The following is a 15,631-nucleotide window of genomic DNA, read 5'->3' as shown; positions in this document are numbered from 1 at the left end:
CCTTGACTTTTTTCACATTGTGTTGTGTTACAGCCTGAATTAAAAATGGATTTAATTGAGATTTTTTTTGTTCACAGATCTACACATAATATCATCGAAGTGGAATTTGTCAAAGTACTCATAATGTCAAAGTAGATGTTTTTAGAAATGTTTACAAAATGATTTAAAATGAAAAGCTGAAATGCCTTGAGTCTACAATTATTCAACCCTTTTGCTAGGACATTCGAAATTGAACTCGGGTGCATCCAATTTCCTTTGATCATCCTTGAGATGTCTCAACACCTTGATTGGAGTACACCTGTGGCCAATTCAATTGATCGGACATGATTTAGAAAGAAACACACCTTTCTAGATAAGATTCCAGATTGACAGTGCATGTCAGATCAGAAACACCACCATGAAGTCCAAGGAACTGTCTGTGGAACTCCGAGATACAATTGTGAGGAGACATAGATCTGGGGAAGGGTATAAAACAATTCCTAGAGTGTTGAAAGTTCCCAAGAGCAAAGAGAGCTCCTTCATTAGGAAATGGAAAGAATATGGAACGACCCAGACTCTTCCTAGAGATGGCCAACTCCCATCTCTACCACCTCTGACATCAACTCATCCTGGGAATTCTTCCAAAGTAAATTGCTCTCTCTCATGCACAGATTTATCCCATCTCGTCTTCAGTTGTCATACCCTTCCTCCCGTCCATGGTACACGGATTCTTGTGGTGAGGCTGTTGCCCAGAAACAACTTGCCTTCGTCTCCTGGAAAGCAAATCCAACGGAAGGAAATCTCATTTCCTTTCACAAAGCCCGAAACAAGTGTGTGTCCACCCTCAGGAGAGCCAGGAAACAATATCTCTCCGTTCTCAAGACCGAACTCTCTTATTGGGACCGACTCAAGACCGACTGTCAAACCAGGTTTACAACCTGTGCGTTAATAAACATAAATGCAAATTTCTCATGTGGAAAAAGTAAGTACACCCTTGACTCAAATAGGTGGTATTGCCCCCTTCGGCAGAAACAACCTCAAGTAGGCGTTTCTTATAACAGTATACAAGTCTTTGACATCGACTGGGAGAACTTTTTGCCCACTCCTCCATGCAGAATTCTTTCAGCTGTGAGATGTTTGAGGGGTTTCTTGCATGCACAGCTCGTTTCAAATCCCCCCACAACATCTTGATGGGATTTAGATCGGGGCTTTGACTTGGCCATTCCAGAACCCTCCATTTCTTTCTTTTCAGCCATTCCTTGGTGGATGTACTGGTATGTTTAGGGTCATTGTCATGTTGCAAGGTCCACCTTCGGTTGAGCTTCAACACTCCGACAGATGACCTCACATTATCCTCAAGCACCCTCTGGTACAATGAAGAATTCATAGTGGATTATATGATGGTGAGCTGCCCAGGCCCTGATGCAGCAAAGCTGCACCAAACCATATTTCCACCACCATGCTTTACAGTTGGTATCAGGTTCTTGTGGTCAAATGCTGTCTTTGGTTTTCGCCAAACATGTCTTCTGGTACTGTGGCCAAATAGCTCTACCTTTGACTCATCTATCCAGAGCACATTGTTCCAGAAGTGCTGGTCTTTGCCGAGGTGTTCATTGGCAAACTTTAGTCTTGCCCTGATGTTCTTTCTGGACAGCAAAGGTTTCCTCCTGGCACACCTCCCATGTAGATCAAATTTGTGCAGCCTCTTTCTTATGGTAGACTCATGCACTTTGACATCAACAGTGGCAAGAGCTACCTGTAGGTCCCCTGATGACATTCTGGGGTTCTTAGAGACTTCTTTCAGCATCTTGCGGTCTGCTCTCAGGCTGAACTTGCTGGGGCGGCCTGGCCTGAACAAGTTGGCAGTTGTTTGGAATCTTCTCCACTTGCAGATGATCTACCGGATAGTCGAATGATTGATTTCAAATTGTTTGGAGATCTTTTTAAATCCCTTCCCAGACTCGTAGGCATCTATAACCTTCTTTCTGAAGGCCTGAGAGAGCTCTTTTGATCGAGGCATGGTGACGCCGCACACTTCAACAACAAAGAGCAAACCAAACTAAATGTCTGAGGTTTAAATAAGACAGGTTCCTCCAAGATCCTCTCTTACCATGTTCTAATCATTTGCAGCTGAGCTGGTGCACCTGATTCTAATTTTAGGTATTTGAAGTAGGGATAAATGTAGGGGTGTACTTACTTTTTCCACATACGAAATTTGCATTTATGTTTATTTAAATTATACAATGGACTACAAAATGTAAATGTTTCATGATATTTGTTATATTATATCACCTTTATCTATCAATATTGTTGAAATGAGGATCAAATAGCTGTATGTTGAAATATGTTGAAAAAGTCAAAACTTTACATGGGGTGTACTTACTTTTTCACGTGACTGTAATTGTCCGTTCGCGTTCCACTATACACGAAACTGCCTGCCGGGTTTTGCCCGTTGGACCGGAGCCTGGACGCGTTGGTGACCATCAACCATCTACAATCCCGTGTGTGTCTGAGACGGGCCGGTTTGTCCTGGGTATTAAGAATAAGACTGTTTAAGGCTGCCCTGTGTGCTTCTTCTTCCTCTTCCTATCCTGTACATTTCTTTCGTTTTCTCTTCTTTCTTTGTACATAATTAATAAACCAATCTGTTCTTCCTATTTTCTGGGTTTACTCTCCATCCGATCGTATCCGTATTTTCTCCAATTGGGTAAGCGTGGCACGATCGCAACCCCTATAATCGGGTCTAGTCATTTGTTAACAGCTCGGATCGCGGATTGCTATCCGCTCGGCATTTTCCATCATATCCTTGGTTCGAGCGGGAGTTATTCCCTCGTTTCCGGTCGGCGTTAGTAATTAGGTAGTAGTGAACCCCTCGGCCTAACAAACCCTACCTAACGCCGCGCCGGGAAGGACGTTATAACTTCCAGGACTCGCGTCGGCAAGATAAAAGGACAAGGGGATTAACCCCCCCTTGATAAAGGGAGAGCCGACGTTCGAGATCCGCAACAATATATATTGATCAAGGCACCTCCTAGCTTTAATGGTGAGCACCAGCCATGGATTATGTCTCACACGGAAAAAAACGCATAACCCGCAAGGAACCAACAGCCTGTCTTTTTTTTTGTTTTTTGTATATAGAATCGAGGCTCATGAAAGAGCTAACATTTATTTCACAAACAAATCAAACAGACAAACAAAATATATAAAAAGAGGGAGCGGAAGACAAGATGGGGAGAGAAGGGGAATTGCGTGGCTGGTGCTCACCATTAAAGCTAGGAGGTGCCTTGATCAACTTAACAGACGAGTTTGGTCCTCATTGGTTAGATTCTTGCAGTATGCCGTCCTGGTGAGGGCTGGTAGACCTGCATGCAAATCGGACCTGGCAGGAGTAATGCCCTGTCGGTGGATCAAGGGGTCTTACTCCTATTAAGAGGAGTGGTCCCAATTGTATGACCATGCATTGTGGCCCTTCGGGGGCATGATGCATGCGTTTGAATGACCATGTGCTTCCCCCTTGGGGTTGAGGTGCATGTGTAATGTTATTGGGACAGCCTTGTTGACATTGTGCCTTGGCCACGGGGTCAAGGTGCACGTCCAAGGCTGTTCAAATGTTTGACGTTTTACCTTTTTTCACAAGCAAAAAAGGCAGGCCTTGCGCAGGCCCTAAAAGCGCTGGTAGACCTGCATGCAAATCGGACCTGGCAGGAGTAATGCCCTGTCAGTGGATCAAGGGGTCTTACTCCTATTAAGAGGAGTGGTCCCAATTGTATGACCATGCATTGTGGCCCTTCGGGGGCATGATGCATGTGTTTGAATGACCATGTGCTTCCCCCTTGGGGTTGAGGCGCATGTGTATTGTTATGGGGACAGCCTTGTTGACGTTGTGCCTTGGCCATGGGGTCAAGGTGCACGTCCGAGGCTGTTCAAATGTTTGACTTTTTACCTTTTTTCACAAGCAAAAAAGGCAGGCCTTGCGCAGGCCCTAAAAGCGCTGGTCGGCCTGCAAATCGTACCTGGCAGGAGTAATGCCCTGTCAGTGGATCAAGGGGTCTTACTCCTATTAAGAGGAGTGGTCCCAATTGTATGACCATGCATTGTGGCCCTTCGGGGGCATGATGCATGTGTTTGAATGACCATGTGCTTCAGCCTTGGGGTTGAGGCGCATGTGTAATGTTATTGGGACAGCCTTGTTGACGTTGTGCCTTGGCCATGGGGTCAAGGTGCACGTCCGAGGCTGTTCAATTGTTTGACTTTTTACCTTTTTTCATTGTAAAAAAGGCAGGCCTTAACTGTGGCCTCATAACAGTTAATAAGCCCTCATCAGGATGGCATGGTGTTGAAGTCATGGGGGCTCACTCCTATGGAGGAGGGGTCCAATTGTATGACCATGCATTCTGGCCCTTCGGGGTCAGGATGCATGTGTTTTGATTGACCATGTGCTTCAGCCTTTGGGTTGAGGTGCATGTGTATGCTAATGGGACAGCCTTGAGAGATGGTGTGCCTTGGCCATGGGGTCAAGGTGCATGTCCAAGGCTGTTTAAATGTTTGATTTTTTACCTTTTTTTATTCTGAAAAAGGCAGCCTCATAAGAGGTAAATAAGCCCGAAATCTGGATTGGCAGCTCTGCTTGATGTTTAGCCAATGAGGACCAAAGAATAAATCTCTGTCTGTTGACAGAGTGGCCGGGCTGAGGCCTCCGGGACGGAGGTGACGCTTTGGTCTAGGACTTCGGTCTACAGGAGATCGGGACAGCGCTCGTCACGCTGTTATGTCGTTGATTATATATACTAGGGCATGCCCGTACTATATATATGCCCGTACTATATATCTATCTAAAATTATATCCCCCCCCCCCCTCTATTTACATGAAATGGTTTGGTTCATTCGCAACGCCAAAGCGAACGGCGAACGGCTTGCGAGTACAGTGACAATCCCCCCCCTCTATTTACATGAATGGTTTGGTCCATTCGCAACGACCACAGAACCCCCCCCTCATGCAATGGTTTGGTCCAAAGCGAACGGCTTCCGGAGTTTGGTAAAGCAATCGCCATCGCGTGCACAAACGCGCAGGAAAGCGAATGAATCGCAAATTCGTTTTTATTAGTGATACGAATTGAATTGGGAGAAATTGGGAGATGAATGAATTGGGAGAAATAATGCGCATAAGAAATCGAATTACGTACCGTAATGGCGGTCAGCTCGTAACGCGCTCAGCTCCGCTCGTCTCACATCGGCCACGCCTACGCAACAAAGCGTTCTGTGATTGGATGCCGGAAAGCGTGCTGCCGGACAGTCGTCACTGTCCGGAAGTTCGCAAATCGCAGTTAGGATGAATCGTTTTAATTTAATCGCAGTTTGAATTCGTTTTAAAACATAGTTTAACGGCAACATAGTTTTCCAACGTGAAATAAATGAATACGCTGTCAAATGTGCCGTCCGAGGCAGAGCCTGATCGCCACGTTCGGCACACGTGATAGCTCGCTGCTCTGTGATTGGTTGAAGCGTTTTTTGGACATATCTCGGTAAGTAATTGTCCGATTAATATGAAACCTTGAAAAGGCACATCCTCGGGTCCCCAGCAATATACCTGGCAAGTTTCAAGTATATCGGACCCGTGGTTGTCGAGAAACAGCGGTCACAGACACACAGACACACAGACACACAGACACACAGACACACAGACACACAGACATTGCTGGAATTATAGATAGATATATATATATATATATATATATATATAATATATAAAAGCTTTGAGCAGTGAATGAGGCGTATTCATGCAGTAGAATATTATCTTTTTGGGCCTGATATGTTATACTGGATCAGGAATTGCGTGGCGGAGGTATGCACTCTACCAAGTGCCCTTCTAGTTAAATATGTGCTGCAGCAGTTGCACTTTGTCATGAAAATATGCTTCTACCATATTTTAAGTTGACGAATGACAAAATGATAATGAAAACAAGCTGAAGGCAGATAAAATTCTGCAAAAGTCAGGTATACTTCTGAGTGATCAGGATGAAGTTAAAATCAAATAAGTCAAACAGTTTAGTAATCAAGGGAGGGAAACAACTGAACGACATGTTTATGGTTGATAGCGAAAGGATTCCAATGATTTGGAAACATCCCGTGAATTTTGCCCATATTAATGTTTTATTTTTTTATGCAGAAGATGTGCATTGTGGATTGGATCCTTGATGGACAGCATTTTGGAGTAGGTGGTGATGGATGATACATTTGGTTTGCATCAACTTTAATGTAATTAATTTGGGGGTTTTGCCAAAGGATTGTTTGTTCTTATTAACACTTCAGCTTGTGACACAGATCGAGTGAGTTGATTCATTGTTAAGAAACGACGTCCCTAACTGTGCTTCGTCAGTATTAAGGTATTGACAGCCTCATTAATAGAGCACATACCTTTCTCAAGAAAATGTAAGCATTTGTGACAGCATGACAGGTTGCCAAGAAAGTGCCAAAACTTCCAGTGGAATCGGCATTTGTTGGTAAATAGGTAAAGTCTAAGTGCAATCGAGTCCAAGTGCAACACAATGTTTTAGTGCATGTATCAGGCCTTCATCAGCCTTCAGCCTACAGCCTATGCCTACCCTCAAATATTTTAAGGCACTTATTTACAAACCCACAGGGAGAGCCTCAAACACACTATGTAAAAGTGGAGCATTCAGATGCATACTTCACATGAACAAAGAAACTAAACAAGAATGGACATTTCGCCCCCCGAAGGCCTTGGGTCTCCCCTTGTAAGAGCTGCTGACAAAACAAGCTCAAAATACAAGGGGAATGAATCGGATGTAGTACAAATTAGAAATTACCTGTTTCTAATTTCTTCTCAGAAGACTTCTTGTGTTCCAATAATTCCTGTACAAAAAAACAATAATCACTGAACCAGACATGCTGGTGAGCATCAAGCAAAAAACAAAAAACAAATAAGAAATAATAAAAGGTGAAAATAACACAATTTACTTTCTTTCTTTTTTTAAAGAAAAATTTTGAAGGCCTTAGGGTTTATGCCTACCCTTTGGACTGCTTCGGACAAATTAAGCACTGGTTTCTTAATACAGTAGTGTATCGTTTCAGTAGTATCGTTTTCGTAATAGTAATAACAATAATATAGTAAATATGACAATAACACTTCAATTCCAATGTCGTGAATACAAAGGTAATGGATTGAAGTGGTATATGGTTCATGAATCGATGATAAGCGGTGTACGGACTAACAACCGCGGAGGGAAGGAATTCGCGTTGGTTTTTTGATAGCATGTTGTTAAACCAACCCTTGTGGGGTATATAGATTACAGTAGATCTTCCATCAGTTCTGTCAGTAAAACGTACCTCATGGATGTCTGGATTCCTCCATATTTCTTTGTTTAATGTTATAAACAGCATTAGCAACTGTTAAAAAAGTTAATCATGGGTGTTTGTGGTTTATAGTATATTACAAGCCTGGCTACGCCGCTGTTGGACTTCCGGTCTTGTTTTTTTTCTTCCCCTATAGATTAGCCATCGCAGCAAAGATTGGTATTTCCGTCAGCGAAGCGACGGGTCTTATATTCTAGTGATAAAAAAAGATATAAGCACATCTGACTCGAGGCTGTGGCTTCAGTCTTTGGCACACTCACAAGGCGGCAACGTCGAATAAACTGCTCCAACCCGTCAAATTTGACGGGCTTTTACTATACATGTACATATACACATATACATATGAAGTAAAGGTTTATAGATTTGTGGTTGGGAGTATTAAAAAATATACATAAATATATATATATATGTGTATATACAGACTTGGCATTTAATATGGAATATTTTTTTTGTGAGGGTGAACTTACTTTTCAAGATGTCTTAGAACCAAAAGTTCATTGGAATTATGTTGAAATTATTCGACATTTTGTTAATGTGACCTTTAAAAGAAACAAAAACAACATTTGACATTTCGAAACAAATAAATGGATCCTTGAAAGTGATGTAAACTGATATCGAACTCAATTCATGGACAGTACTGTGTTAAACTTCTGTATGTTTTCCAGAAGTATCTCTTTATTTTGCACATTAGCCAAATTTTTTTTTAACAAAAACAAAAGTTAAATGACGACTGGGATTACGGACAGTAAAATTAGTTCAGTACTTCGTGTAACCCCCCGAGCATTCAGGAGAGCACGTACACGTTGAGGCATGCTGTTCACGAGATTTGCCAAGGTTTGGACAGGAATTGCTTGTCATGCAGTGACAATAGCCTGCTGCAATTCACGCACAGAGGTCGGCTGCTGGTCCAAGTGGTCGATTTGACGCGTTAATTCTGCTCACAAGTTCTCTATCGGATTCATATCCGGGGACATGGCAGGCCACTCCATATGCTCTACACCACGGTCAGCAAGAAAGTGTTGGATCATGCGAGCACGATGAGGCCGTGCATTGTCATCTTGGAAGACAAAGTTTCCTCGAAAGGCTGCACGAGCAAATGGAAGCAATGTTTCTTCCAGAATGGCCCTGCACTTGAACTGGTTCAGGTTTCCATTCAGGACAACCAGGTCAGTTTTGCCCCCTGCATGAAAAGCAGCCCAAACGGTCACCCCACCACCTCCAGCTTGGACTCTTGGCACTATACAATCTTTGTTGTAGGCTTCATGCACTTGTCTGCGCACTCGGACGCGGCCATCTTGACGATAGACCAGAAATCTAGACTCGTCACTGAAGATCACGTGATTCCAGTGTCCTGGCTGCCATTGACGGTGCTCTTTGGCCCACTGCAATCGGCACTGGCGGTGTTGTCTGGTCAGGCGTGGCTTTCTCAGGGGACGCCTGGCACGATAGCCTGCTTGAACCAGTCGTTGGTTGACTCGCCTTCTGGATACAGGCACATTTGTCAGTTGCTGCCACTCAGCCCTAAGCCGATTAGCTGACTTGGTACGGCCATTGCGGACTAACCGGTGCAGCTGGCGATGATCCCTCCTTGTGGTTCTGCGGGGACGTCCTGGCCTCGGTATTGGAGTAGCGACACCCCTCTGAGCATTTCGTTTCAGGATCTTTGACACCTGACCTTGAGTGATGCCATACTGCCGAGCAATAGCATGCTGTTTCATGCCAGAATTTCGTAAAGCCACCACTCCATGACAAACAGCATTGTCGATTTGACGGACCATCTCCAGAGGAAGCGGCAATAACTTTTGGAGACGTGCAGCAGTTGTTTTCCACTAATACAGAATGCAACAACCCTTGTATACCCGACTGTGAAGCCAATCATCAAATGCACCTGTCCGTACATTTTGCCACGCCACCTGTGATATAATCCTGTTGTTGACTTCTTGCTGCGACAGACAATCAGTGACATGGTTCTTTAACTAATAAATCACCAAAGTGTAAAAGAAACTCACCAGATTGATATACTGAGTTAAGAAAGTAAACCCAAGTCAAGAAAAAAAATATATTCCATATTAAATGCCAAGTCTGTATATATATTTATATATATATATATATTTACAGTTTTGCAATAAAGGGCACCTTCTAGTTAATTACACAACAACATGTAGCCTGCAGTAGTCAGTTATTTATTATTAAATGTAAAGATTAGCTCCCTTCCCATTGTGTAGTAATTAAAACAGATATGCGTTGAGTTAGGCAGGATTCCAATCCTCGTATGGTTGAACGAAGACGTTCGTTCGTGGGCGAGGAGAAACAGTCCACGTGATCAACCGCGACAGTAGTAGGCGGAGCATAAAACCTTCCGAAAGGAGGCGGGGCGCAATGACCGCACGTGACTAACAGTGACCAATGGTAGGTCGTGGAACCTTCCCGAATGAGGTGGGGGGGAATGACTGCACGTGACCAACCTCGGCTAATGGGAGGCCGTGGAACCTTCTAGAAGGACATTCCACACAATAAAGGTCCGTGCCCATCGCCCTTCGGGATGTCTCTCCTCGTTCGTCTTCAAACTGGCTGTCCTACGTGCTGGTTCATCCGTGATGCGCTTCTCCTTCGTCCTCGTGCTGGTTCGTCCGTGCTGCACTTCACCTTTGTCCTCGAGCTGGTTCGTCATCCGTGCTCACCTGACCTTCAAGCGGCGGATCATCCTCCGTGCAATCCTCCATAGTGCTGTCTGCCGGATCAAACCATGCACCACGCGCGGGAACTGCCGGACCCGAGTGAGTGTCCGCACGTCCACTGGTACGAGTCTAACCAGTGTGTGATTCATTCCCTGTGTGTGTGTGCGAGTGTGCCAGGTGCCTATGTTGGGATTTAGATAGGTAAGAATTGTTAGGTCTGCTTCTCATCCTTTTTTCTGTGCTATTGCGAGTAAAAGACGTGTACATTTTGTTTCCTCTCGACCTGCTCGTGTACGTCCTTTAATCCATTGGCCCAGCATCGTTCGAACCGAATTTGGCTGCTCGATTAGGTCCATAGATCACGCAGTATAAAACCGTGATTCACACCGCGCGATCCACTCTGCTCACTTGATTGGGAAAAAAGTGTGGAATCGCGAGGGGTTCAATTCCCGGCCTTCCAGCCAAGTGGTCTTGAAGGTATTGGGGTGGTGATCGATAACCCTTCGACCCGTGATTGGGAGATTGGCAATTGAAGTTGTACGAGCATGCAACTCGCCGGGCGTGAGCTTCGTCGCACCGTTTCTCCTTCGTTCGTGTACCCGGGGTCTGAGGGGAACCGGGGACTTCACAAGATTCAGTGTACCATGGACGGAAGGAAGGGTAAGACAACTGAAGACGAGATGGGATAAATCTGTGCATGAGAGAGAGCAGTTTGCTTTGGAAGAATTCCCAGGATGAGTTGATGTCAGAGGCAGTGGAGATGGGAGACCAGTCCAGATGATTGATGGCTGCTTGAAGACCGTGCCAGTCGGCCTGAGTGAAATGCCAGACGCGGCGACGCTGAGGAGGCTCTCTGAGAATGGCCAGAGAGATGTCCACTTTAACAAGCACATGATCAGAAGAACCGATTGGGGCAGAAGAAGAGCAGCAGACATTAGCAGGGAAGTTTGTCATAACCAAGTCTAGAAGAGAAGATACACCATTGGCTGAGATCCGAGTCAGGAAATTGACATTGTGTCAATCCCAGTGTAATTTTCTTTTCTCCCCCCTGCCTCTCGCGGACATAACACCCTTTGTCCGGCGTTTTTAAAAACAGGACAAACGGATAGACAAAGAATTCTATATTGATTCTTTCTCTCCTCCCGGACACGTGCTTGTTCGCTCTCCTCCTCGTCTCGACTTGTGCCCCGCCCACTGTATCTCGTTTTTCTTCCGCCTCTACTCCTTCTTTCTCAAATCCACGTTCTCGCTTGGAGACTTTTCCCAGATTGTTATTCATGGGGTTTCATGGTTCTGTTTGGATATTGTTGGAATATGTTTAAACCGCAGCCGTGCCAGTCGTTGGCAGCCCGCAGCCCCCCCCCCCCCCCCCAGAATTTCCATGTTTTAAACGTTTCCCAGTGTGTACCCTGGTCAGAATAGGTACACCGTATCCCTGCGTGTCGTAAGAGACGACTAAGAGGGTTGGCGTCAGGAAGGGCATCCGGCCATAAAAACATTGCCTCAAAAAGAGAACCATGACAATTACAACTACATATGGGCAGGGTGCAGCCCGAAGTGGAGATCGGTTTCTGAGGTTTGGGACATGGAATGTAGGGACAATGACAGGGAGATCAGGAGAAGTGGTGGAAGTATTGGTCAGAAGAAGAGTGGACATATGTTGTGTGCAGGAGATGAGATGGAAGGGAAGTGGTGTGAGAATGGTGAAGGGTAGGCAGGGACAGAAATACAAGTTTGTGTGGCAAGGGTGCCCGGAGGGCGTGAATGGTGTTGGTGTCCTGTTTTCTGAGGAGTTTGTAGACAGTGTGGTGAATGTGACTAGAGTGAGTGATAGGTTGATGATGGTGAAAATGATGATTGGAAAGCTCTTGGTGAACGTCATCTCAGGATATGCTCCGCAGGTTGGTCGAAGCGATGAAGCGAAGGACAAGTTCTGGTGTGCGATAGAGAAGCTGATGGAAAACGTGAAAGATGAGGAAGATGTTGTGGTGGGAGGAGACCTGAATGGACATGTGGGAAGGAGTATGGACGGTTTTGAGGGAGTTCATGGGGGTTATGGATATGGTGTGAGAAATGGAGAAGGTGAAAGGATTTTGGAGTTTGCTGATGGAGCTGATTTGTTGATTTGTAATACTCAGTTCCAGAAAGAGGATAATAAGCTTGTTACATACACGTCAGGTGGGTCGACGACAACCGTTGACTACCTGATGGTGCGTAGGCGAGATAGGGGGCACCTCCGGGACACAAAGGTGATCCCGGGGGAGGAGGCTGTTTCACAGCACCACTTGGTTGTCTGCGACATAAGGGTGAAAGGTGCGAGGTGAGCTCGGCGGGTGAAGTACCAACCGAGAATGAAGGTGTGGAGGTTGAAAGAGGTGACAGAAAGGGAGGCATTAAAAGAGAGGCTGAGTAGGGTCGAGGATGATGTGGTTGAGCTTGAAAGTGGTTGGATGTTAATGAAAGTGAATCTGTTGGGAGCCGTTGGTGAGGTATGTGGATGGACAAAAGGACCACTGAGGCACTCGGAAACATGGTGGTGGGATGATGAAGTTGGAAAGAGGATTGACGAGAAGAGGAAGAAGTTCAAGGAGTGGCAGAAGGCGAAGGGTACGGGAGCAGAAACAGCAGAGCATGAAAGTTATAAGGCAGCCAAGAAGGCTGCAAAGAAAGAGGTAGCAAAGGCGCAGGAGGCATGTAGGAAAATGTTCGGAGAACGCTTGGATTCGGAAGAGGGCCAGAAAGCAGTATTCAGGATTGCAAAGAACATCACGAAAGAGGTGTGATGTGATGGGGGTGAGTTGCTTGAAGGATGAAGTGGGACAAATCGTTGTCGACCCAGATGGAATTAAAGGAAGATGCAAAAGATATATGGAAATGCTGTTGAATACAGAGAATGAATGGGATGGCAACAAAGAGAGTAACCCAGTTTTAGGACCGGCAGAGAAGATAACTGAGAAGGAAGTTGAGGAAGCGATAAAAGCAATGAAGAGTGGAAAAGCGGGAGGGCCGACGGGAGTTGTGGGAGATATGTTGAAGGCAGCAGGAAGTTGGGGTGTGAAGAGAATGACAGAGATCTGTAATCTGGTGGTGAAAGAAGGCCGCATTCCAGTGGATTGGGAACTGAGTACCCTCGTCCCTCTATACAAGGGGAAAGGTGACCCTCTGGAGTGTGGCTCGTACCGAGCGATAAAGTTATTGGAGCATGGAATGAAGGTATTGGAAAGGGTGTTGGAGAGGAGGATAAGGAAGAAAGTGAAGATCGACGAAATGCAGTTTGGATTTATGCCAGGAAGAGGAACGACAGACGCGCTTTTCATTGTGAGGCAGTTGCAGGAGAAGTACATGGAGAAGAGGAAGAAGTTGTTTTTTGGGTTTGTTGATCTGGAGAAAGCATTCGATAGGGTTCCATGCAATGTATTGATATGGGCATTGAGAAAGTTAGGAGTGGAGGAATGGTTGATCAGAGTAGTGATGGCAATGTACAAAAGAGTGCGCACAGCTGTAAGGACGAAGGACGGGAACAGTGGTGAGTTTGAGGTGAAGGTGGGAGTGCATCAGGGGTTGGTACTAAGTCCACTACTATTTGTAGCTGTGATGGAGGTGCTGGCTCAGAACGTAAAGGAGGGTTTACCGTGGGAGTTGTTGTATGCAGATGATCTGGTGTTGATTGCGGAAAGTATGGATGGACTGAAGGAAAAGATGAACAAGTGGAAGGAATGTATGGAGACAAAAGGTCTGAAGGTGAATATCGGAAAGACGAAGGTGATGGCAAGTGGTAAAGCATGTGGTGAGGTGGAAAGAACTGGGAAGTGGCCCTGTGCTGTGTGTCGGAAGGGTGTCGGAGGGAACTCCATTCAATGTACAATGTGCGTTAAGTGGGTTCATCAAAATGTAGTGGTCTGAGAGGGTCATTAACCAGTGTGGCAGCGACATTCAAATGTAAGGTGTGCACAGAGGGAGCTGCAGATGGAGGAAATGTTGAGTTGGATCTTGGAGACGGCGTGAAGCTGGAAGGTGTGAAAACATTTTGCTACCTCGGAGACATGCTGAATGGAGAAGGTGGATCAGACTCGGCAACGGTTGCTCGAGTGAGATGTGCATGGAAGAAGGTTCGGGAACTGAGTGGCATGCTGATGAGGAGGAGAGTGTCGCTGAAGCTGAAGGGAAAGGTGTATGCTGCATGTGTGAGAAGTGTTATGATTTATGGGAGCGGGACATGGGTAATGAACGTAGAGCAGCAACGAAGGCTGGAAATGCGAATGGTTCGATGGATGTGCGGAGTATCGTTGAGAGAGAGGAAGACAAATGATGAATTGCAAAAGATGATGGGAATAGAGCCTGTGATTGATGCTGTGAAGAGGAACTGGTTGAGATGGTTTGGTCATGTGTTGAGGAAGCATGAAAGTGACTGGTTGAGAAGAGTGATGGAAATTAATGTAGAAGGAAGTAGAGGACGGGGAAGACAGAGAAAGACTTGGCTAAAGATGTTGGAAGAAGAAATGCGGGCAAGGGGGTTAACAAGGAGAGATGCAGAAAATAGGGCAAAATGGAGAAGATTGTCATGGGGACCGCAAGGCTAACCCCCGCTCTAGCAGGGAAAATGGCCTAAAATGCACGTTGTAAAATGCATGTTGTTGTCAATCCCAGTGAGTCGCAGAAGTCCTTTGCTGAGGTGCCATGGCTGGTGAGAGATGAACCCACACCCAGCCAGCTGGCATGATGACAGTTGAAGTCGCCACATATGAGGAAGAGAGTTGGGATGAGTGGATAGAAGTTGGTCCATGTTGTCAGACAGTGAAATGTAAATGGAGTCATCACTGTTTGGAGGACGGTACAGAACACATATGAACAAAAGGTGGGAGCGGAGAGGAAGCCGTAGCCAGAGGTACTCCTGGGGGTGAGGTGGAGAGAGGGCAGTGCAAGGAGAGTGAGCAAGAGAGTTTTTGATAAAGATAGCCACCCGACTACCAGGTCGAGGCTCAGGTCTATCATACCCGAGGAGGGAGTAACCAGGAAGAGATATTAAGGAATCAGAGACATCTTGAAGGAGGAAAGTTTCTGTTAAGCAGATCAAGTCTGGATTGTCAGAAGCAACCTGTATGGAGAGATCAGTCAGGTTTGAGCAAAGGCCCCGGATGTTTGAGGTCCATACCGTTAATGAAGAGAGGGGGGGAGCATCGGGTACAGGACAGGGGAGGGGAGAGGTAGGGTAAGATGAAGGATGAGAGGGGGAGGTAGGGAGAGCAGTTGATAGTGTGTCAGAGATTACAGAAGAGTTACAAGAAAGGGAAGGATGAGGAGAACGAAAGGTTTGATGGTGAAGGGATGAGGCACAGTGAGGGGTTGTTTGAGGGGCGGCAGAGGAAAGTAGAAGGGGAGGAGGCAGCTTTGAGGAGGAAGAGGGGGAGGGAGAATTGGAGAGGAATGGTATGGGTGGAGATTTGCATGGGAGGGGTTGGGGGGGAGTTTTGAAGGGGGAGGAGTGAGGGGGGAGTTTAGGAGGGGAGGGGCAAGGGGGAGTTTAGGAGGGGAGGGGCAAGGGGGGAGGTTAGGAGTGGAGGGGCAAGGGGGGGAGGTTAGGAGTGGAGGGGCAAGGGGGG

General features: G+C 45.9%; 1 protein-coding gene across 4 annotated transcripts in view; it reads right to left on the bottom strand.

Annotated features, from left to right (window-relative positions):
- Positions 1-15,631, bottom strand: part of LOC137427412 (ubiquitin carboxyl-terminal hydrolase 8) — a 171,873-nt gene that overhangs the window by 110,210 nt on the left and 46,032 nt on the right. For all 4 annotated transcript variants that reach the window (XM_068116890.2, XM_068116889.2, XM_068116891.2 and 1 more), the window contains one exon: positions 6,807-6,852. In XM_068116890.2, the coding sequence (XP_067972991.2) occupies positions 6,807-6,852 (46 nt within the window). The remainder of the gene's footprint in view (positions 1-6,806; positions 6,853-15,631) is intronic.

The sequence above is a fragment of the Myxine glutinosa genome, chromosome 2 (genome assembly GCF_964187855.1).
Source record: "Myxine glutinosa chromosome 2, kmMyxGlut1.1, whole genome shotgun sequence".
Classification (NCBI taxonomy): Eukaryota; Metazoa; Chordata; class Myxini; order Myxiniformes; family Myxinidae; genus Myxine; species Myxine glutinosa.
This window is presented reverse-complemented; position numbering and strand designations above follow the sequence as displayed.